Here is a 16,877-nt window from a genome sequence, read left to right on the forward strand (position 1 = left end):
TGCAGTCCTAAGCGTGAAAGGCACGGAAATGAAATCGAAACCTAATCCCAATGAGAATAAAATCCCTTTTCACAAATATATCCCTTGAGGATATTACGATTTGCAATCTAAATCCTCAGTGACTTCTATTGAATTAACTTTCTTCAATAGACTATTGTACGTTCAATCGCATCGTCATTACAATTTAGGCTGTGTACGCTTTCGCTGCTCTCGTCGGTTTTCCTCTGATTATTGCTAATGTTCACTTATTTCCGCCAGTGCTTATTATTTATTCATACGTTTTTGTTTTCCACAATCACGGCAATCAATCTCAATAAAGTGATTTATCTTTTCATTGTTCTCTCAACGAAGACCAGTCAAAATCGATGTGAGTAATCGTTGTATGTTTATCTCAGTTATTATTTTTAAAAGAAGAAGAAGAAGAATAATATCATATATATTTAGTTAATAATTAAACACCCAGCTTCGTAAAGAGAAGCATTTATATTGTAATAAATATAACAGTATAATCCAAAAATGTATATTGTGTCAAATTTTCTGATTGTATGGATTTCACCATGTCTGGCAATAAAACGCAGGCACGCAAATAAAAAAACAATTTTAAATAATAAGATAAAACAATGGCAAGGACAGCATGTCTATGAAGAAATAATAATGCATAAAAAAATACATATAACTGTTTTGGTTGACGAGGCGCAAACCAGTAAAGCCCTGATCGGCGTAATTTTTCGTCAACTTCAATGTAATCATCGTCAAGTTTTGTCCAATTTGCACATACGTCATCTGTCATGAAACACTACCTTCTAGGGGATTCAATCTCGCATGATTATTGCAATCCAGGTATTTGTGGGATTCAGCAGGGTGCATTTAGACCTCTGAAGTCAATATCAATAAATACCTAATAGACTTCGTTTTCGTGGTTTTCATTTTAACGCGGGTGTAAATGTACCACAAAATATTATAATGACTATAATTCTAATTCTATTGTTAATTTAGCAAAGGGACTACGGGTATAATCCATGCTTTTCCGTAATCTGTCAGCCCAGCGGGATCCGGCAAAATTTTCGACCGAGCATCGAAAGATGTATGCTAGTAGATGTAGATTGCGTTTCCTACTCCGTTCATCGGTGAAAACCGTACGAAAATCTGTTGGTTATCATCATCAGCATTTGGTTTCATAATAATATGTAGTGATATTATTCGTTTCGATTATCCATAGCATGTACTATGTTGATAACTTTATCGCCTGACCTGAATCTAATGTTCTGTTCCACGATATCATGTTGAATCTATGAGATTTTATTTCCTATTATACAATCGTTTTGTCAGATTTCGTTTTCATTTGATCCGGCCAATTAAAAGTTTTTATTTAACTGTTATTACACGTGTTCCACAAAAAGTGTTTTACGGTACGCGATGTGTATAATGGCTTAATGGCCAATTTGCGTTTAATGTCGTCTTTTATAATATTTAGTTACTTTCACTTGATGGCTCATATATCATCGGGCGATTCATATCGAAGATTTAGATTTATTTTTCTATAAATTTATTACATATTTTCCTTTTTGCGCGTACGATTTTATTCGTACATCATTTTATGTTATGAAATATATTTTTATATAACAGTTTTTAGACGGAATTTGTACAAAATGTATATTTATTTTAACAAGCGTCTTCGTGTTAACAGACGTTATTGTAAATAGTAAACAATTTGGGAGAAAATAGTCCGAATGTAACAGTTTTTGTTTATCGGTCGATAGTGAGTTGTTTGGATGAGCTGTGGGTCTTATTTAGCATTTCGTTTCCGGAAGCACCCACCGGAACGGCAGCTGCGTTGAAACACGAAATGTTAACGATCAGCAGCGATTGTTGATAATATTACAGAGGCACTACTAAAAATATTAACAAATGTCAAGAATACTGTATTGTCGTCTTATTGATATAGAATAATCGATATAAGTAAACTGAAGAACACGAACGATTTTTTTTCTTTATTTATTTTAAATTGATTTAGTCTGTGCAACTACTAGAGGACAAAAGCCAAATAAACAACATTTGCCATCGACTGTACACGATATCATTGGTCAAGAGCTTTGATATAATCTATAATATTCAGTATGGATTGGTCAACAAATTGCGTTTTTAAATTAAAGATTTAGATTTAAGTCGTTATTGGGACTTTAGAAGTAAAATTAAAGTAGGTCAGAAGTATTAATCCAGAACTGTTAGTAGTGCAAAATATAGCCGAGCGATTAGCAAATCGCATGTAATATATCTAAGGTTTGTTACTGATACTATATAGCAAGCGTTAATAGTTCAATAGGTTATGGGCCGCCTAATGATGTAAAAGGTCGCAGGATCGATCCTGACACCATGTTACATTAAAAAATTTTTTTTTTTATCTAAAGCGTCACAAAAGTGTCAATTCGCTGATTCCGTGCCGTTAACCCATTTCGTACTTCCCATTTATTGGTGTTGCTAACCCAAAACTTCCTTTTGGCATTTTCTTATGATTTAAATAATAAAATAAATTGCATTTATTTTATCGGTGCAGTATAATAATTATTACAATTAGATTTTACTATCTAATTCGTTTGCTGTATTTGTTGAAAGTCATATTGCATCGTTTCAGATCGATTTATTAGCTGTCATCCAATATAAAGGTTAGTATTTGTATGAAAATGTCGGAGTTTTATTATGACAGATTTATTTTGCCTTATAATTGGCTTTTATTAAATAAAATAATGATTCCATAATGATTTCTTTGATTTAAATATGGATATAATTTCTATTTAATTTCGGTGGTGATACTGGCAACACTCCTAAGCCTTTCAAGGTTTCAAGAACTTTCGTTTCGTTCCTTTTGCATTTTTATATCATCGGCTTAACACCGAATTCAAACTTCAAATTCGATATACTGAATATATCGGTGAGTTACCTTCATAGTTTTCTTAATTTGTGATTGATTATTACTTCAGTGCTTTAACAGTATATATCGTTTCAGAATATATTAATAATAAGTTTGATAAACCTTTACAACATGTTTCTACCGACCTTTAAGAATTGTAAGTCTTTAATTCTTGTTTTTGCTTAAATGCATTAGTTTGCAATTCAGAAAGTCGTAGTCATGTTTAATTTTTGGTTTACAGTGATTTTTGATTCATTGGAATGATTCTCCGGAGATGGAATCGTCATTTAAAGTAAGCAGGACTTTGAACCTCCAGAAGGTAAATTACTGCTTACATTTCTCGTTGAAGGTATTTATCTTTTGGTCATTTACATAATTATTGAAAGATGGCATGCCTGTTCACTTAGATATTACCAATATCCATATGTAGCTGGAAATTTGGTGATGTACCCACTTTTATTTTGATACAAATTTAGTTTACACCGGCCTGACGAACAGTGTTCATAATTATTAAATCGTCAGTGGCGCCTAAATATTAATTTTAAATAAGATAAATTATTCAAAATTATAATGACTTTTCAAACGTTTTTTTTTAACCCAAGTGAGTCTAGACAAACAACACTGAGTCTAGCTGGCATTATTGTTAGTTATAGAATAACTGAACAACTGTAACTAAATTTCGTAACTGTATAACTAATTTAAGACCTGAAATTGTAATAACAATAGGAAACAATAACAAACACACCAATATACTTGTTACTTAAAAATATATAGTTATATAAACAAAACTGTATTCTCCTTTCCCCATTTATAAATGTAACAACCTTGAGGTATTGTTCTCCCGACTCCTAACACAATTGATAAGCTTAAAAAGGAGGCCTAAATAAAAATAGTAGTACCTTAAATAATTTAAGGCGTTGCTACTATATATATCTTTAAAAAACAAAAGATACATTGAGTAACAACTAAACATAAATCTATTGACCGTCATATAATATCATCAATACTTTGTGTGCGAAAAGAGTAAGTCAGCCAGTGTCATTTCAAACTCAAGAGACAATATCGGAATTTTATTTTATGGCCAATGTTTTGGAGATACTTTTTTCAACTTTTCATTATTTCTCATTTAATTTACGTGACGTGATGTGACGTGATTTTATGAAGTGCCTGCTTCCGTCGAGTAAGATTAAATTAAACAATACAACTTTCGGCTTCGGACAGCCTTGTAGCCACGCAATATCTCTGATGGTTAATATATCTTACAAAAATCCTAATTATACGATCACCTTCCTATTTTATTATTAAAATGAAAATATACACAGTATTAATGTAATTACACAAATTACACAACACGAAAGTATTCCATACTTGTTCGTAACGAAAGTGAATTATGACTTTCGGTATGCTCTCAATGTATTACGCGTCGGTTATTTTTTATAACTGTTTGCTCGTAATTTTTATAACGGTTACATAATTATTCAAACATTGTATTATTTTTGCTGATCTATATGCGTGGTTGCGCTTCTGTTCTTGTTTTCATAAGGCCTGGAATTGTGACTCGTAGTTTAATTACGTTGAGTGCATTAATTAGTATTCAAGAGTCATGATGTTGTTGTTCAAATTCGAAAAAATATTGTTTATAATTAAAACGATAATGGCTGTACATATAGCTGACGAATGCACAATATTGCTGAGCTATTAGCAGATCGCATGGAATACGTAAATCTAAAGTTTTTTATCTACATTTCTTCTTCGATCGGAATAGACTATTTACTTTGTCTAGAGGCTAAGTTACGAGGCTGTAGCGCCCGGGATTGTTGTGTTATCACTTTTCAGTTATTCGTAATTATTATAACATCGAATTCTTACAAAATATTGATTGTTTGAAATAAAAATTCAAATATCGTAACGTACGACTGATGAGCTGGAATCTTGTTTGATAATAAGTACCTGGATGACGGATCTTTGCTCGACTTAAATAATTAGTTTCAAAAAAGTTTTTTTTTTTGTGTAAAAATTTGCGTTACTTCATTAAATACACCCAAATAGATAAACGAAAAAATCGGAATCTTATCTGAATATATTTGAGCCAAATCTTTAGAGAACACGAGAATTACTCATTTGCTATGTTAAAATTGTGACTATAATTAAAATGTATTTGTTTCAGTGAAAAATGACGATCGACAAACAGTTAGTATGGGTCCGGGATCCAAACGAGGGGTTCGTGTTAGCGCGGCTCCAGGAGTTGATGGGTGAAGAGGCCGACGTGTTTCCCGTCGACAACAAATACCCGAGGAGGGTCTGCAACTTTGACGACATCTTCCCAGCTGGAGAGCCAACTAAAGATGTTGATGATAATTGTAAGTAAATTCTAGATTCTTGTAAGTTTTGATTCGCCGTAAGAAATATATTTATTTTAAAGTAGGCAATTATTCATCATATACATGACAAAGAACTGAACTACAAGAAGTATTCCTGCAATTCAGTTAAAAGTAAGTAAAGTAAGTTACACTGGACAAAGTCCTCTACTCTTGAGGAGATGATTTAGAGCTAATTCCACGACGCTGCTCCAATTCAGGTCGTTGCATATACATGTGGCAAACTTTCACCTGAAACATGCAATCATGATATTCTAACGATGTTTTCCTGTACCACCAAGTACGAAATTAATTATAAAAAAAATTGTAGCCTGGGTTTAAAGCCGCTATCATCGGTTAAGAATCGTATGCTCCAACTAAATCAAATCAAAATATACTTTATTCAAGTAGGCTTTTACAAGCACTTTTGAATCGTCATTTAACAAACTATTTAAAGTAAAGCTACCACCGGTTCGGAATGTAGATTCTACCGGGAAGAACCGGCAAGAAATTCAGTAGTTAGTCTTTGTCAACATCTAAAAATACAGTCATGTTAGTAAAATACAATTATATATGTATGTTATGTCTCCTGCCTGGAAGTCAACCAGCATTAACTCCACGCTTTTTGATCATCAATATAATCTTATATCGAATAATATGTCTTCTTTACCAATGTATTTTTTACAAATAACTTGAATCTATGAAACGACAAAGTTAAAAACCACTGGGCCATCTCGGCTCTTTGGCTACAATAGTGAAATTTAAAGTCAAAAATCTTTATTCAATATAGTAGCATCACACTTACTTATTGATCATCAAGAAAAATCAACAACCGATTCGGAAACAAACATCTCAGACCAGAGAAGTACCGGCGAAAGAAACTCAGCGGTACTCTTTCAACAGTTATATTGAGAGTATAATTTTTCATATTTCTATCCGAAACTGATGATCCTTTCGCCAGTTCTCTCAGAATTTATTAGTTTTATAATATCCTCTTAACACACAATATTTCCTCAACGTTTTTTTTTTTTTAATTAAACATTTAACTAGTAGGTATAAAATAAATATAAGGGTACAGTTAATCTTCCATACATATTTTTAAACCTAAAACATACGATATAATTTTACAGCATATTAAAATGATTCTTGAAATAATAACAATCGGAGAACCTTGAAAAGTTCATGTGTGGAGTGGACTTGTTTTCCTTGGATGATGCAGGCGTAACTAGTTTGTTGTTATTATAATGACGTGTCATTACTTACAAAATAATTTAAAGCGAATAAAAGTGTTTTTTTCTTGAATTATTTAATTATTCGTTTAAAGATATGTACTATCTATATGTATATATCACGCTTAAAGTAATAGCTTATGAATTTCTGCTGGGCTAAGAGACCTCTCTTTTGGAGAACGCTTCGAGCTTATTTCCCTGATCTGCTTTCAATTTTCAATTATCACATGAAAATTCAGTGATGCTGGCTCGGGTTTGGACACGTGATCTTGGGTTAACATTTATATAATAACGTGTTCAATTAAAACAATTCATAAAACCATTATTTATAATTTTCAGGTGAGCTAATGTTCCTAAACGAGGCGACGCTTCTTAACAACATGCTGACGCGTTACAAGAACAATAAGATATATGTGAGTCCAAATAGTTATTTATTAAGCAGGGTATGTACTAAAACTCTGCTTAATAGATTAGGTATATATGTATAGGTAGATTGACTTGTTGGTAAGTGGTCGCTACCGCCTACTATTTTAATAATAATAAAACTCATCACTTATCCCATGCGCCACTAGTTTTGGAAATTAAGATGTTATGGCCCTTGAGCCCGGGAATTGCACTGGTTCTTTCACTGTTCAAACCGGAACACAGCAATATTGATGTTCGTAATGCTGTTTACATTATAACACACAACAAACTACGAATAGTGGGCAGTAACAGCACATACACCATTATATACATTTACAAGAATACTATAATTAATAATAACACTTCCGTAATAAACGTATTTTTCTTTTTATTAACGTTCGCGGTGGATTACCTTTACGTGTGAGAGTGCGTCGTGATTGCGTGCGTGCGTGCGTGTGTGAAAGTTATGCGTGCGTGCATGTGTGCGTTTGTAAATTTATTTGTAATATGTGTTATAGTTACACTGTATTAAATAAAATATTCATTGTTTATGGTCACAGTGCCAACACCATAGTCTGTGGTTAAACTTAATAACCAATAAAGCGTTTTGTTTTATGTATGGCCGTAATAGCTAGGTTTCGCCTAGCCGTGTTTCAGTTAGTTAATATAAAAAAGTCTCATTTATTAATATATATTAACAACTTTTATTATTATTAAAATTTAACCATAGAGGTTAGACCAGTATAAATAAACAAATAAATAAAAAAAAATGAAGAAACTATTTTCGCGCGGATTAAGGCGCGGGCACACCTACATATATATTTCAATGGCAAACGTTACACTTTTCCGTGCGTACCGTATAGTTAATAATGAGTACGAAGTTTTAATATCGAACATCACTATCTGACATGTCCCGATCGACGATAAATTTCGAGTTAATAGTTCTACAGAAAGTATAATTATGTAGGTCATCCTAAATATACGCATGTAATTATTTACCGCGGCGATGTCATGAGACAATTTGTACCCAATTATCCTCACCTTGAACAAATCGCACGCCATATTGATTATTTTACTGGGTACTGTAACGTGTGACTATAATGATTGTGAACCGTAACATACTGCTTACAATTTAACGCATTTCATTAATTTTTATGTCATCCATCAAACCGGATTGGTGCAGCACAATTAAATATGCTTGAAGCGACGAATTTTCATGTTGTTAATGTGTCTTGTGTGTTTTAATTAATCCAATGCTCGGCGATGAAGGAAAATATCGCTAATCATGTAGAAAACTCATGTAGTTTCAAAAAGTATTGAATCGTCATGTCACGCCGGCAAAGAACTCAACAGTTACTCTTTTCCAGCATTTCAATTCCAGGGTTTATTTCAATAAAGTATGTATAATTATATATGTGCCCTACTTGGGAATCAACAAATACTAAGTCACGCTTTTTTACAAGTACAATCTAGGAAACTAGGTGTTATAAGTTTACCTTTTCTCCTCGTGTATTTACAATGATTTTCAGTTACTTTCTAATATGTATTATTGCAACCACACACATCAGTAGAATTACTACTAATCCGAAACAAATAACTATTAGTTAAAGAGATAATGCATTTATGCATACGCACACATTTATAAAAAATATCATAATAAGATCAAAAGAGATAATAAATAAATTCAACATCATATAACTCAAGCGTCTTTTTAACGTGTCATCATAACAATGAATTAATACTTATTTTTCAGACGTATGTTGCAAACATATTGCTTGCTGTTAATCCGTATGAAGATATTCCAGATATGTACTCATCAAATACAATCAAAAAATACCAAGGCAGATCGTTGGGAGAGTTACCGCCGCATGTATTCGCTATAGGTATGTTATTCATACAACTGCGCCACAATAAAGAAAGCACTGTTTAGGGTAAAAATCTATGAACTATGAAACACAATTTATTAATATATTTTCTCAAAATAGTTCTTAATTATATGGTAACCACTATATGACCTTTGTTGCTGAAAGCATTGTGGCTATAGTGCCTATCAAATCGCCATTAAGTAAAAAATATCTCGCTTATCTGCTAGAGATAATCTTGAAATAAATTCACGACGTTTTGTAATTCTTTAATTAAAAATTTCAGCGGACAAAGCATTCCGTGATATGAAATCACTAAAACAATCTCAGTCTATAATAGTATCAGGAGAGTCCGGTGCTGGAAAGACGGAGTCAACCAAATATATTCTTAAATACCTGTGTGACTTGTGGGCCAAGGGAGCGGGACCAGTGGAACAGAAGATATTAGACGGTAAGTTTTAATAGATCGGATTTTGGACTTCTTTTAACTACATTCGTATCTATTTTATCAGGTGCTGCTGAATAACTTATATATGTTCTAAGTTACAGTTTTGACATTTTACTAGAACATCAAACGAATTTATTTTACAGCCAATCCAATCCTCGAAGCATTCGGTAATGCTAAGACAACTCGCAACAATAACAGTTCCCGGTTCGGTAAATTTATGGAGGTTCACTTTTCGAACAAATATCAAGTCGTAGGCGGACACATCTCGCATTATCTACTGGAAAAGTCAAGGATATGTACCCAGAGCGCTGAAGAAAGGAATTACCATGTGTTTTACCTTCTGTGCGCAGGAGCCCCGCCTGAACTTCGCGCAGCTCTGAAAATAACCAAGCCTGATGATTATTTGGTAACTATGCTGTTACGACATGAATGTTTAGTCGTTACAATGTATTTGTATAACTACAGCTCCAAAAACAAATTAAATATTAACAGTGTTGTAATTAACCCAAAATGATTTATACATATTATGTGTTTGCAGTATCTCAAGAATGGTTGCACGCAGTATTTCACTTCGGTTCAATCAGAAAAAAAAATTAATGCTAGTCAAAAGAGTAAGCAACAGCAAGCGAAAGGTGGACTACGTGATCCTATATTAGACGACGTAGAGGACTTTCAGAGATTGCATCAGGTTTGCATCGATAATCAGATATTCGCGTAGAGGTACTCATAGGGAACACAGACGCGTCGATAATCATATCCCTATAATATAATTCTACGGTCATATGAGCCCGAGACCTCTAACTTTCTCCTTCGCTCCGACCAGGCGCTGTCGAGGGTCGGTCTCTCCGAAGCGGAGAAGAAGTCCGTATACTCCATAGTGGCGGCCGTGCTGCACCTCGGCAACGTGCAGTTCGAGGAGGAGGGCGGCGCGCGCGGCGGCTGCGGCGTGGCGCCGCGCTGCGAGCCCGCGCTCGCCGCCGCCGCCGCGCTGCTGGGCGTCGACCCCGCCGAGCTGCGCATGGCGCTCGTGTCGCGCCTCATGCAGAGCTCGCGGGGGGGCGCCAAGGGCACCGCCATCATGTGAGTACTCACCGGCCGCTCGCGTCCCGCAGTAGTAGCACCGGCCGTGCTGGGTGTGCGTAGGTCGCGCAGGTGTCGCGGTGCTTAGCACCCGGCCGTGCTGGGTGTGCGTAGGTCGCGCAAGTGTCGCGGTGCTTAGCACCCGGCCGTGCTGGGTGTGCGTAGGTCGCGCAAGTGTCGCGGTGCTTAGCACCCGGCCGTGCTGGGTGTGCGTAGGTCGCGCAAGTGTCGCGGTGCTTAGCACCCGGCCGTGCTGGGTGTGCGTAGGTCGCGCAAGTGTCGCGGTGCTTAGCACCCGGCCGTGCTGGGTGTGCGTAGGTCGCGCAAGTGTCGCGGTGCTTAGCACCCGGCCGTGCTGGGTGTGCGTAGGTCGCGCAGGTGTCGCGGTGCGTAGCACCCGGACGTGCTGGGTGTGCGTAGGTCGCGCAAGTGTCGCGGTGCTTAGCACCCGGCCGTGCTGGGTGTGCGTAGGTCGCGCAAGTGTCGCGGTGCTTAGCACCCGGCCGTGCTGGGTGTGCGTAGGTCGCGCAAGTGTCGCGGTGCTTAGCACCCGGCCGTGCTGGGTGTGCGTAGGTCGCGCAAGTGTCGCGGTGCTTAGCACCCGGCCGTGCTGGGTGTGCGTAGGTCGCGCAAGTGTCGCGGTGCTTAGCACCCGGCCGTGCTGGGTGTGCGTAGGTCGCGCAAGTGTCGCGGTGCTTAGCACCCGGCCGTGCTGGGTGTGCGTAGGTCGCGCAAGTGTCGCGGTGCTTAGCACCCGGCCGTGCTGGGTGTGCGTAGGTCGCGCAAGTGTCGCGGTGCTTAGCACCCGGCCGTGCTGGGTGTGCGTAGGTCGCGCAAGTGTCGCGGTGCTTAGCACCCGGCCGTGCTGGGTGTGCGTAGGTCGCGCAAGTGTCGCGGTGCTTAGCACCCGGCCGTGCTGGGTGTGCGTAGGTCGCGCAAGTGTCGCGGTGCTTAGCACCCGGCCGTGCTGGGTGTGCGTAGGTCGCGCAGGTGTCGCGGTGCGTAGCACCCGGACGTGCTGGGTGTGCGTAGGTCGCGCAAGTGTCGCGGTGCTTAGCACCCGGCCGTGCTGGGTGTGCGTAGGTCGCGCAGGTGTCGCGGTGCGTAGCACCCGGACGTGCTGGGTGTGCGTAGGTCGCGCAAGTGTCGCGGTGCTTAGCACCCGGCCGTGCTGGGTGTGCGTAGGTCGCGCAGGTGTCGCGGTGCGTAGCACCCGGACGTGCTGGGTGTGCGTAGGTCGCGCAAGTGTCGCGGTGCTTAGCACCCGGCCGTGCTGGGTGTGCGTAGGTCGCGCAGGTGTCGCGGTGCGTAGCACCCGGCCGTGCTGGGTGTGCGTAGGTCGCGCAAGTGTCGCGGTGCTTAGCACCCGGCCGTGCTGGGTGTGCGTAACTACCCCTGGGACGCATGTGGCTGAGTGTCTTTGTTGTATCCGCAGGGTGCCACTGAAGACGTACGAGGCGTGTAGCGCTCGAGATGCATTGGCTAAGGCTGTGTATAGCCGAATGTTTGACTTTATCGTGCGACGCATTAACGGAAGCATCCCATCGAGCGCTTCCGCATACTACATCGGGGTGCTCGACATCGCCGGATTTGGTACGCATGCAAAATTATTTTTAATTCATTTTACTGATATTTAAAATTGTATAACTTATGCCTATATGTAGCTTTGCTTTAATTTAAAAAAATGCATTTAAAGTTATAATAACAAGTTAAACTAGTAAGTGGGTGGTTAGTAGGCGCGAAACTTCGCGTTTATTCAAAAGAGTTTTATTTTTAATTGTCAAATAGTATACATTAGTTCAGTTAGAGTTGGTGTTTGTCGATAACAATTTACTTTACGTTTTTTTTTTTACGTTTCTTTTTTTATTGTACAGCCGTAGCACCGTTCTCTAACCGGCCAGTAACTTTTTTCCGCTCACTAAAATTAATTATTTGTTAAATCGTAACAATTTAGTAAATTGCAATCAAGAATCCTCTTTATTGTTCTGCACATATACGGCCGGAGCTCTTCGAAATGAGACCATAACCGATTTTTAATGTGCAAATATATTACACTTTTACAAACTATATTAAGTGAAACTACCACCGGTCCGGAATGTAGATTCTACCGAGAAGAACCGGCAAGAAACGCAGTAGTTACTCTTTTCAAAAATTTAAAATACAAAGTTATATTAGTTCATTATTTATGTACATAACATACAATTACATATGTATATAATATATCCTGCCTGGAAGTCAACAGGCATTAGTATTATTAAGCTCCACGCTTTTATCATATATGTATAACCATGTATTGAATTGTATGTTTTTTTTAGGAACGATTTGAATTTATGAAACAGCAAAGTTAAAAATATCTGCGGAGTTATACTATAAAAAGGGTAGGGAAGACTAGTTCGAACGTGTATGCATATATCTCTAAACCTTATGGGTGTTGCTTACACCTGAGCTAGTATTTATGTTATATATGATAAAACAATTACTATAATATAATAGTCAAAGACTAATCACTTGCATTATTCTGTTTTTATCCAGAATACTTTCAGATGAACAGCTTCGAGCAGTTCTGTATCAACTACTGCAATGAGAAATTGCAACAGTTCTTCAACGAACGTATTCTAAAGAACGAACAGGAACTATACAAACGCGAAGGTTTAAACGTGCCCGAAATCAGATTTGTGGATAACCAGGATTGCATTGGTAAACATTCATTGTCATTTACAAGGTTTTAGCTTGGCACGGACATAAATCATAGACATGACACAAGCATACATTAAAATATCACGTGACAGTGATGTGTGAAAAATTTATCAAATTGTACTTGCTGTTAGAGAATATGTTCGCTTTATAAGGTAGCACATCCGAATCAACAATTCTACCGCCAAGCAACAATACTTAGTATTGTTGTGTTCCGGTTTAAAGGGTGAGTGAGCCAGTGTATATCTTTATGTACATTGGCTTATGAGACAAAACATCTTAATTCCCAAGTTGAGTGAAGCGTGTATATTTATTATATATATGTCGCAGCGTCAGATAATTAAATACTTTGATTGTAATCTCTTAGTTTTGAGATTTGATTCTGGATGGCCAGTGAAGTCAAGCGCTCTTTGTCACGTTAGAATAATATAAAATGTCAGTTGTCAAGCAGGATGAGACAGATGTGGTCGCGGCCAATGGAATATTGTAATAATCAATATACGGTAATCCAGCAATCGATCTGTTGTATTATTTGTGAATGTGTATGACGAAGATGGTGACCCCGAACCAAACAATACTGCCGGCTCGCCGTTATATATATATATATATATTAAATAGGCGGTGGCGTACCGTCAGGTAGCCCGCTAGTCGGTCTGACTTACCTATAAAAAAAAAAAGAAATCTTAGTGGCAATCCATATCTCATTACATTTTCCAGATCTCATCGAAAGCAAGAATCACGGTGTTTTTCATATTCTTGATGAAGAATCTAAATTACCAAAACCAGAATATGGGCATTTCACAAACGCGGTGCATAAGGAGCTCGGAGGCAATAATCCTAAGTAAGTAGTAGTGGTCATGGTCCACGGCCACAGTCCGACTGTCAAACTAATACGTAGACTTTTTTATCTCAAGTAGCTTAATTTAATAGTGTTGCACATATCCACACTTTTTTTGGATATGGGGGTAGGGGATAGGGGGGAGTATGTGTCACTCGCCGTTGGCCGGGACGCCTAGTGCGCCCTAGTAAAACGGAGTACCCACTAAAAAACCAGTGATTCCTTCCCCGTCTCTTCGGCGGGCGGCGGGTTTTCATCGGTACAGATTCACGATATCGTAAGAACCGACTCAGAGATTTATCGTAAAGCACATTTAAATACCGAACACAGATGGTGTCAGGGGACCATTCCAAGTGAATAATGAGATGATAAAGTTTCGTTGAGTTGTTGAAAAAAAATAGCTGAGTTTTCCTTTGAACACATTAGAGTCTTAAAATGTGTGAGTGTGTGTGTGCAGCGCGCGCCTGCAGCTGCCGCGCGCGTCCCGCCTCAAGGCGCACCGCACACTGCGGGACCACGAGGGCTTCCTGCTGCGCCACTTCGCCGGCGCCGTCTGCTACAACACGGTGCGTGTGCGCCCCCGATGCAGCATACGCCGATCGCTGCTTAAGATAAATAACCGCTGTATGTGATCTTGAACGCAGAAATTTGTGATTGATTTCTTTCTTTATTCTTATCGACAGAGTCAATTCATCGAGAAGAACAACGATGCTCTTCATGCCTCTCTGGAGTTCCTCGTCCAGGAGTCGAACAACACGTTGGTACAGCAATTGTTCGAAACGTCGGATAACAACAACGCCAAAGGGAAATTGAACTTTATATCGGTTGGCGCTAAGTTCCAAAGCCAGTTGTCTCAACTCATGGACAAATTAAAAGAAAATGTAAGGAAATCGATCTTCATTTAACACCATCATTAATTTCTAGTTTCTGTTCGTGGTTTCGGTCGGAGGGGGCCGCTGCTGAAAATTATCCGACAGACATATTTATGTAAACTGTCGACTTTTCTTATTGCAACTGCATTTAATTTACCATATGAGTCTCCGATAGTACTCCAGTGTAAACAATGAGTAACAATGACCTAAATAAGAGCAACTTGACGAACTTCTAGAATTTTCCAATAACAACATATTATGTTTTTCATCAAAAGGGCACAAACTTCATCCGTTGCATCAAGCCCAACTCCCGCATGGTGGGGAAGCAAATCGAAGGTTCCCTGGTCCTCACGCAGTTGCAGTGCAGTGGAACTATCGCAGTACTGTCGTTGATGGAGCACGGTTTCCCCTCGAGGGCTCCATTCGCAGATTTACATAATATGTACAGTTCCTATTTGCCACCGAAGCTGCAGAATCTATCGCCTAAAGTATTTTGCCAGGTAAGTTCCAATATTCACATACTTCCAAAGTTAAATGAAATGTAACAGTCGGGAATTATTTTTCGTATCGATATTACATTTCTCTACCGGACTGGATCTCGCATACCGACGAGCCTACCGTTCGTTTCCCGCAGGCGATAGTGCACAGCTTCGGCCTGTCCGACAAGGACTACAAGTTCGGCGTGACGCGCGTGTTCTTCCGGCCCGGAAAGTACTCCGAGTTCGACGCCATCATGCGCTCCGACCCCGAGAGCCTCCGGGCGATCGTCGACTCCGTGCTCGCCTGGCTCGTCAAGTCGCGCTGGCGGAGGGGGATCTTCACCGTGCTGTCCATCGTGAAGCGTGAGTGCCCGTCCCCGTCCCCGCCCCCGTCCCCGACGTGGAGTCCCCTCGCCTCACGCGTCCGCCGTCCGCAGTGAAGCACAAGCTGGCGTACCGGCGGCGCTGCCTGGTGACGCTGCAGCGCTGCGTGCGCGGGCACCTGGCGCGGCGCCGCCACCGGCCGCGCCTGCGCGGGCTGGCCAAGCTGCGCGCGCTGGAGGAGCGCCTGGCGGCCGTGCGCGCGGCGGCGGCGCAGCTGCGCGCGGCCCGCGAGCGCGTGCTGGAGCAGCTGGCGGCCGCGGGCGCCGCGCTGGCGCGCGCGCAGGCGCGCATCAAGGTGCGCCGGCCGCTCCGCCCTCGATGTGGAAATCGTTATTTTCGTGTGCTTGCGCGTGTTTATTGCCAGATGCGAATCGCTTCGCTTTCAGAGTAACGAGAACATAACGCGCGAGGAGATCGAGAGCACGTATGCGGACCTGACGAGGTCGGTCGAGTCGCAGATGACCGCCCTGCAGAAGGCGATGGTGGATCAGAAGAATAAGTAACGTATCTATGCTTCTCACTCTACGTATTTATTGCATGAAAGTTGCAGCTGTATGATATTCATGAACACTGTCTCGTACATTTCCGATTGACTCCTAGTCTCGGTGTAACGATATAAATAACAGTAGTAATTTGTTACAATACTAATAATATTTGAACATCGACATAGTACATTCATACATACATTACTGATAGTAGCAGTTCTAAAATATATTATATTATTTCGTAGAGAGGAGCAAGAGAGACTGCGCAAGATTGAGGAGGAGATGCGAGCGGCGGAAGAAGCCAAGCGACAGGAGCAAGAGAGGATCAGACAGGAGGAGGAAAATCGCAGACTGTGAGATTTGCCTTACCATCGATTTGCTCTTTAATTCTTTAATCTATGGTCGAGGCACTGTGTATTATCTTTGCCACTCTCGAGTTCAAGCGCTCAGGTTCGACTCTCTATCCCGAGTTATCCTTTTTGCGCATTAATTTTCTCTCACAAGTCGGCCACATTCAATGCACTCGATACAAAAGACCCACTTCCGGTTGGCACCCCTGCAGCAAAGCGGAGATGGAGGCGCGGCGCAAGGCGGAGGAGGCGCAGCGCGCGCGCAGCGCCGAGCGGGACCGCGACGCCGCGCTGGCGCTGCAGCGGCAGCTGGAGCGCGCCGCGCGCGACGACCTGGCCGACCGCGACCGGTGAGCCCGCCGCCGCGTCGCCGTAGATCGGAAGGCTTTCGATAACAACCCCCAATATCTTGTTTAACTTGTTCACTCGAATCGATGATGATATTATGTTGCTAGTATTCAATAATATTATAAGTTAAGAGCGTAG

General features: G+C 40.4%; 1 protein-coding gene across 2 annotated transcripts in view; it reads left to right on the forward strand.

The window, feature by feature from the left end:
* LOC113392188 (myosin heavy chain 95F) overlaps positions 1-16,877 on the forward strand; it is a 44,747-nt gene that overhangs the window by 20,143 nt on the left and 7,727 nt on the right. For both annotated transcript variants that reach the window (XM_064215266.1, XM_064215267.1), the window contains exons 2-19: positions 5,076-5,268; positions 6,834-6,907; positions 8,653-8,782; positions 9,048-9,212; positions 9,353-9,615; positions 9,748-9,897; positions 10,033-10,289; positions 11,725-11,882; positions 12,822-12,986; positions 13,701-13,824; positions 14,279-14,387; positions 14,505-14,702; positions 14,969-15,193; positions 15,328-15,535; positions 15,610-15,851; positions 15,943-16,055; positions 16,287-16,394; positions 16,604-16,741. In XM_064215266.1, coding sequence (XP_064071336.1) covers positions 5,082-5,268; positions 6,834-6,907; positions 8,653-8,782; positions 9,048-9,212; positions 9,353-9,615; positions 9,748-9,897; positions 10,033-10,289; positions 11,725-11,882; positions 12,822-12,986; positions 13,701-13,824; positions 14,279-14,387; positions 14,505-14,702; positions 14,969-15,193; positions 15,328-15,535; positions 15,610-15,851; positions 15,943-16,055; positions 16,287-16,394; positions 16,604-16,741 — 3,014 coding nt within the window. In that variant the 5' untranslated portion in view covers positions 5,076-5,081. The remainder of the gene's footprint in view (positions 1-5,075; positions 5,269-6,833; positions 6,908-8,652; positions 8,783-9,047; positions 9,213-9,352; positions 9,616-9,747; positions 9,898-10,032; positions 10,290-11,724; positions 11,883-12,821; positions 12,987-13,700; positions 13,825-14,278; positions 14,388-14,504; positions 14,703-14,968; positions 15,194-15,327; positions 15,536-15,609; positions 15,852-15,942; positions 16,056-16,286; positions 16,395-16,603; positions 16,742-16,877) is intronic.

Source organism: Vanessa tameamea, chromosome 7, assembly GCF_037043105.1.
Source record: "Vanessa tameamea isolate UH-Manoa-2023 chromosome 7, ilVanTame1 primary haplotype, whole genome shotgun sequence".
NCBI lineage: Eukaryota > Metazoa > Arthropoda > Insecta > Lepidoptera > Nymphalidae > Vanessa > Vanessa tameamea.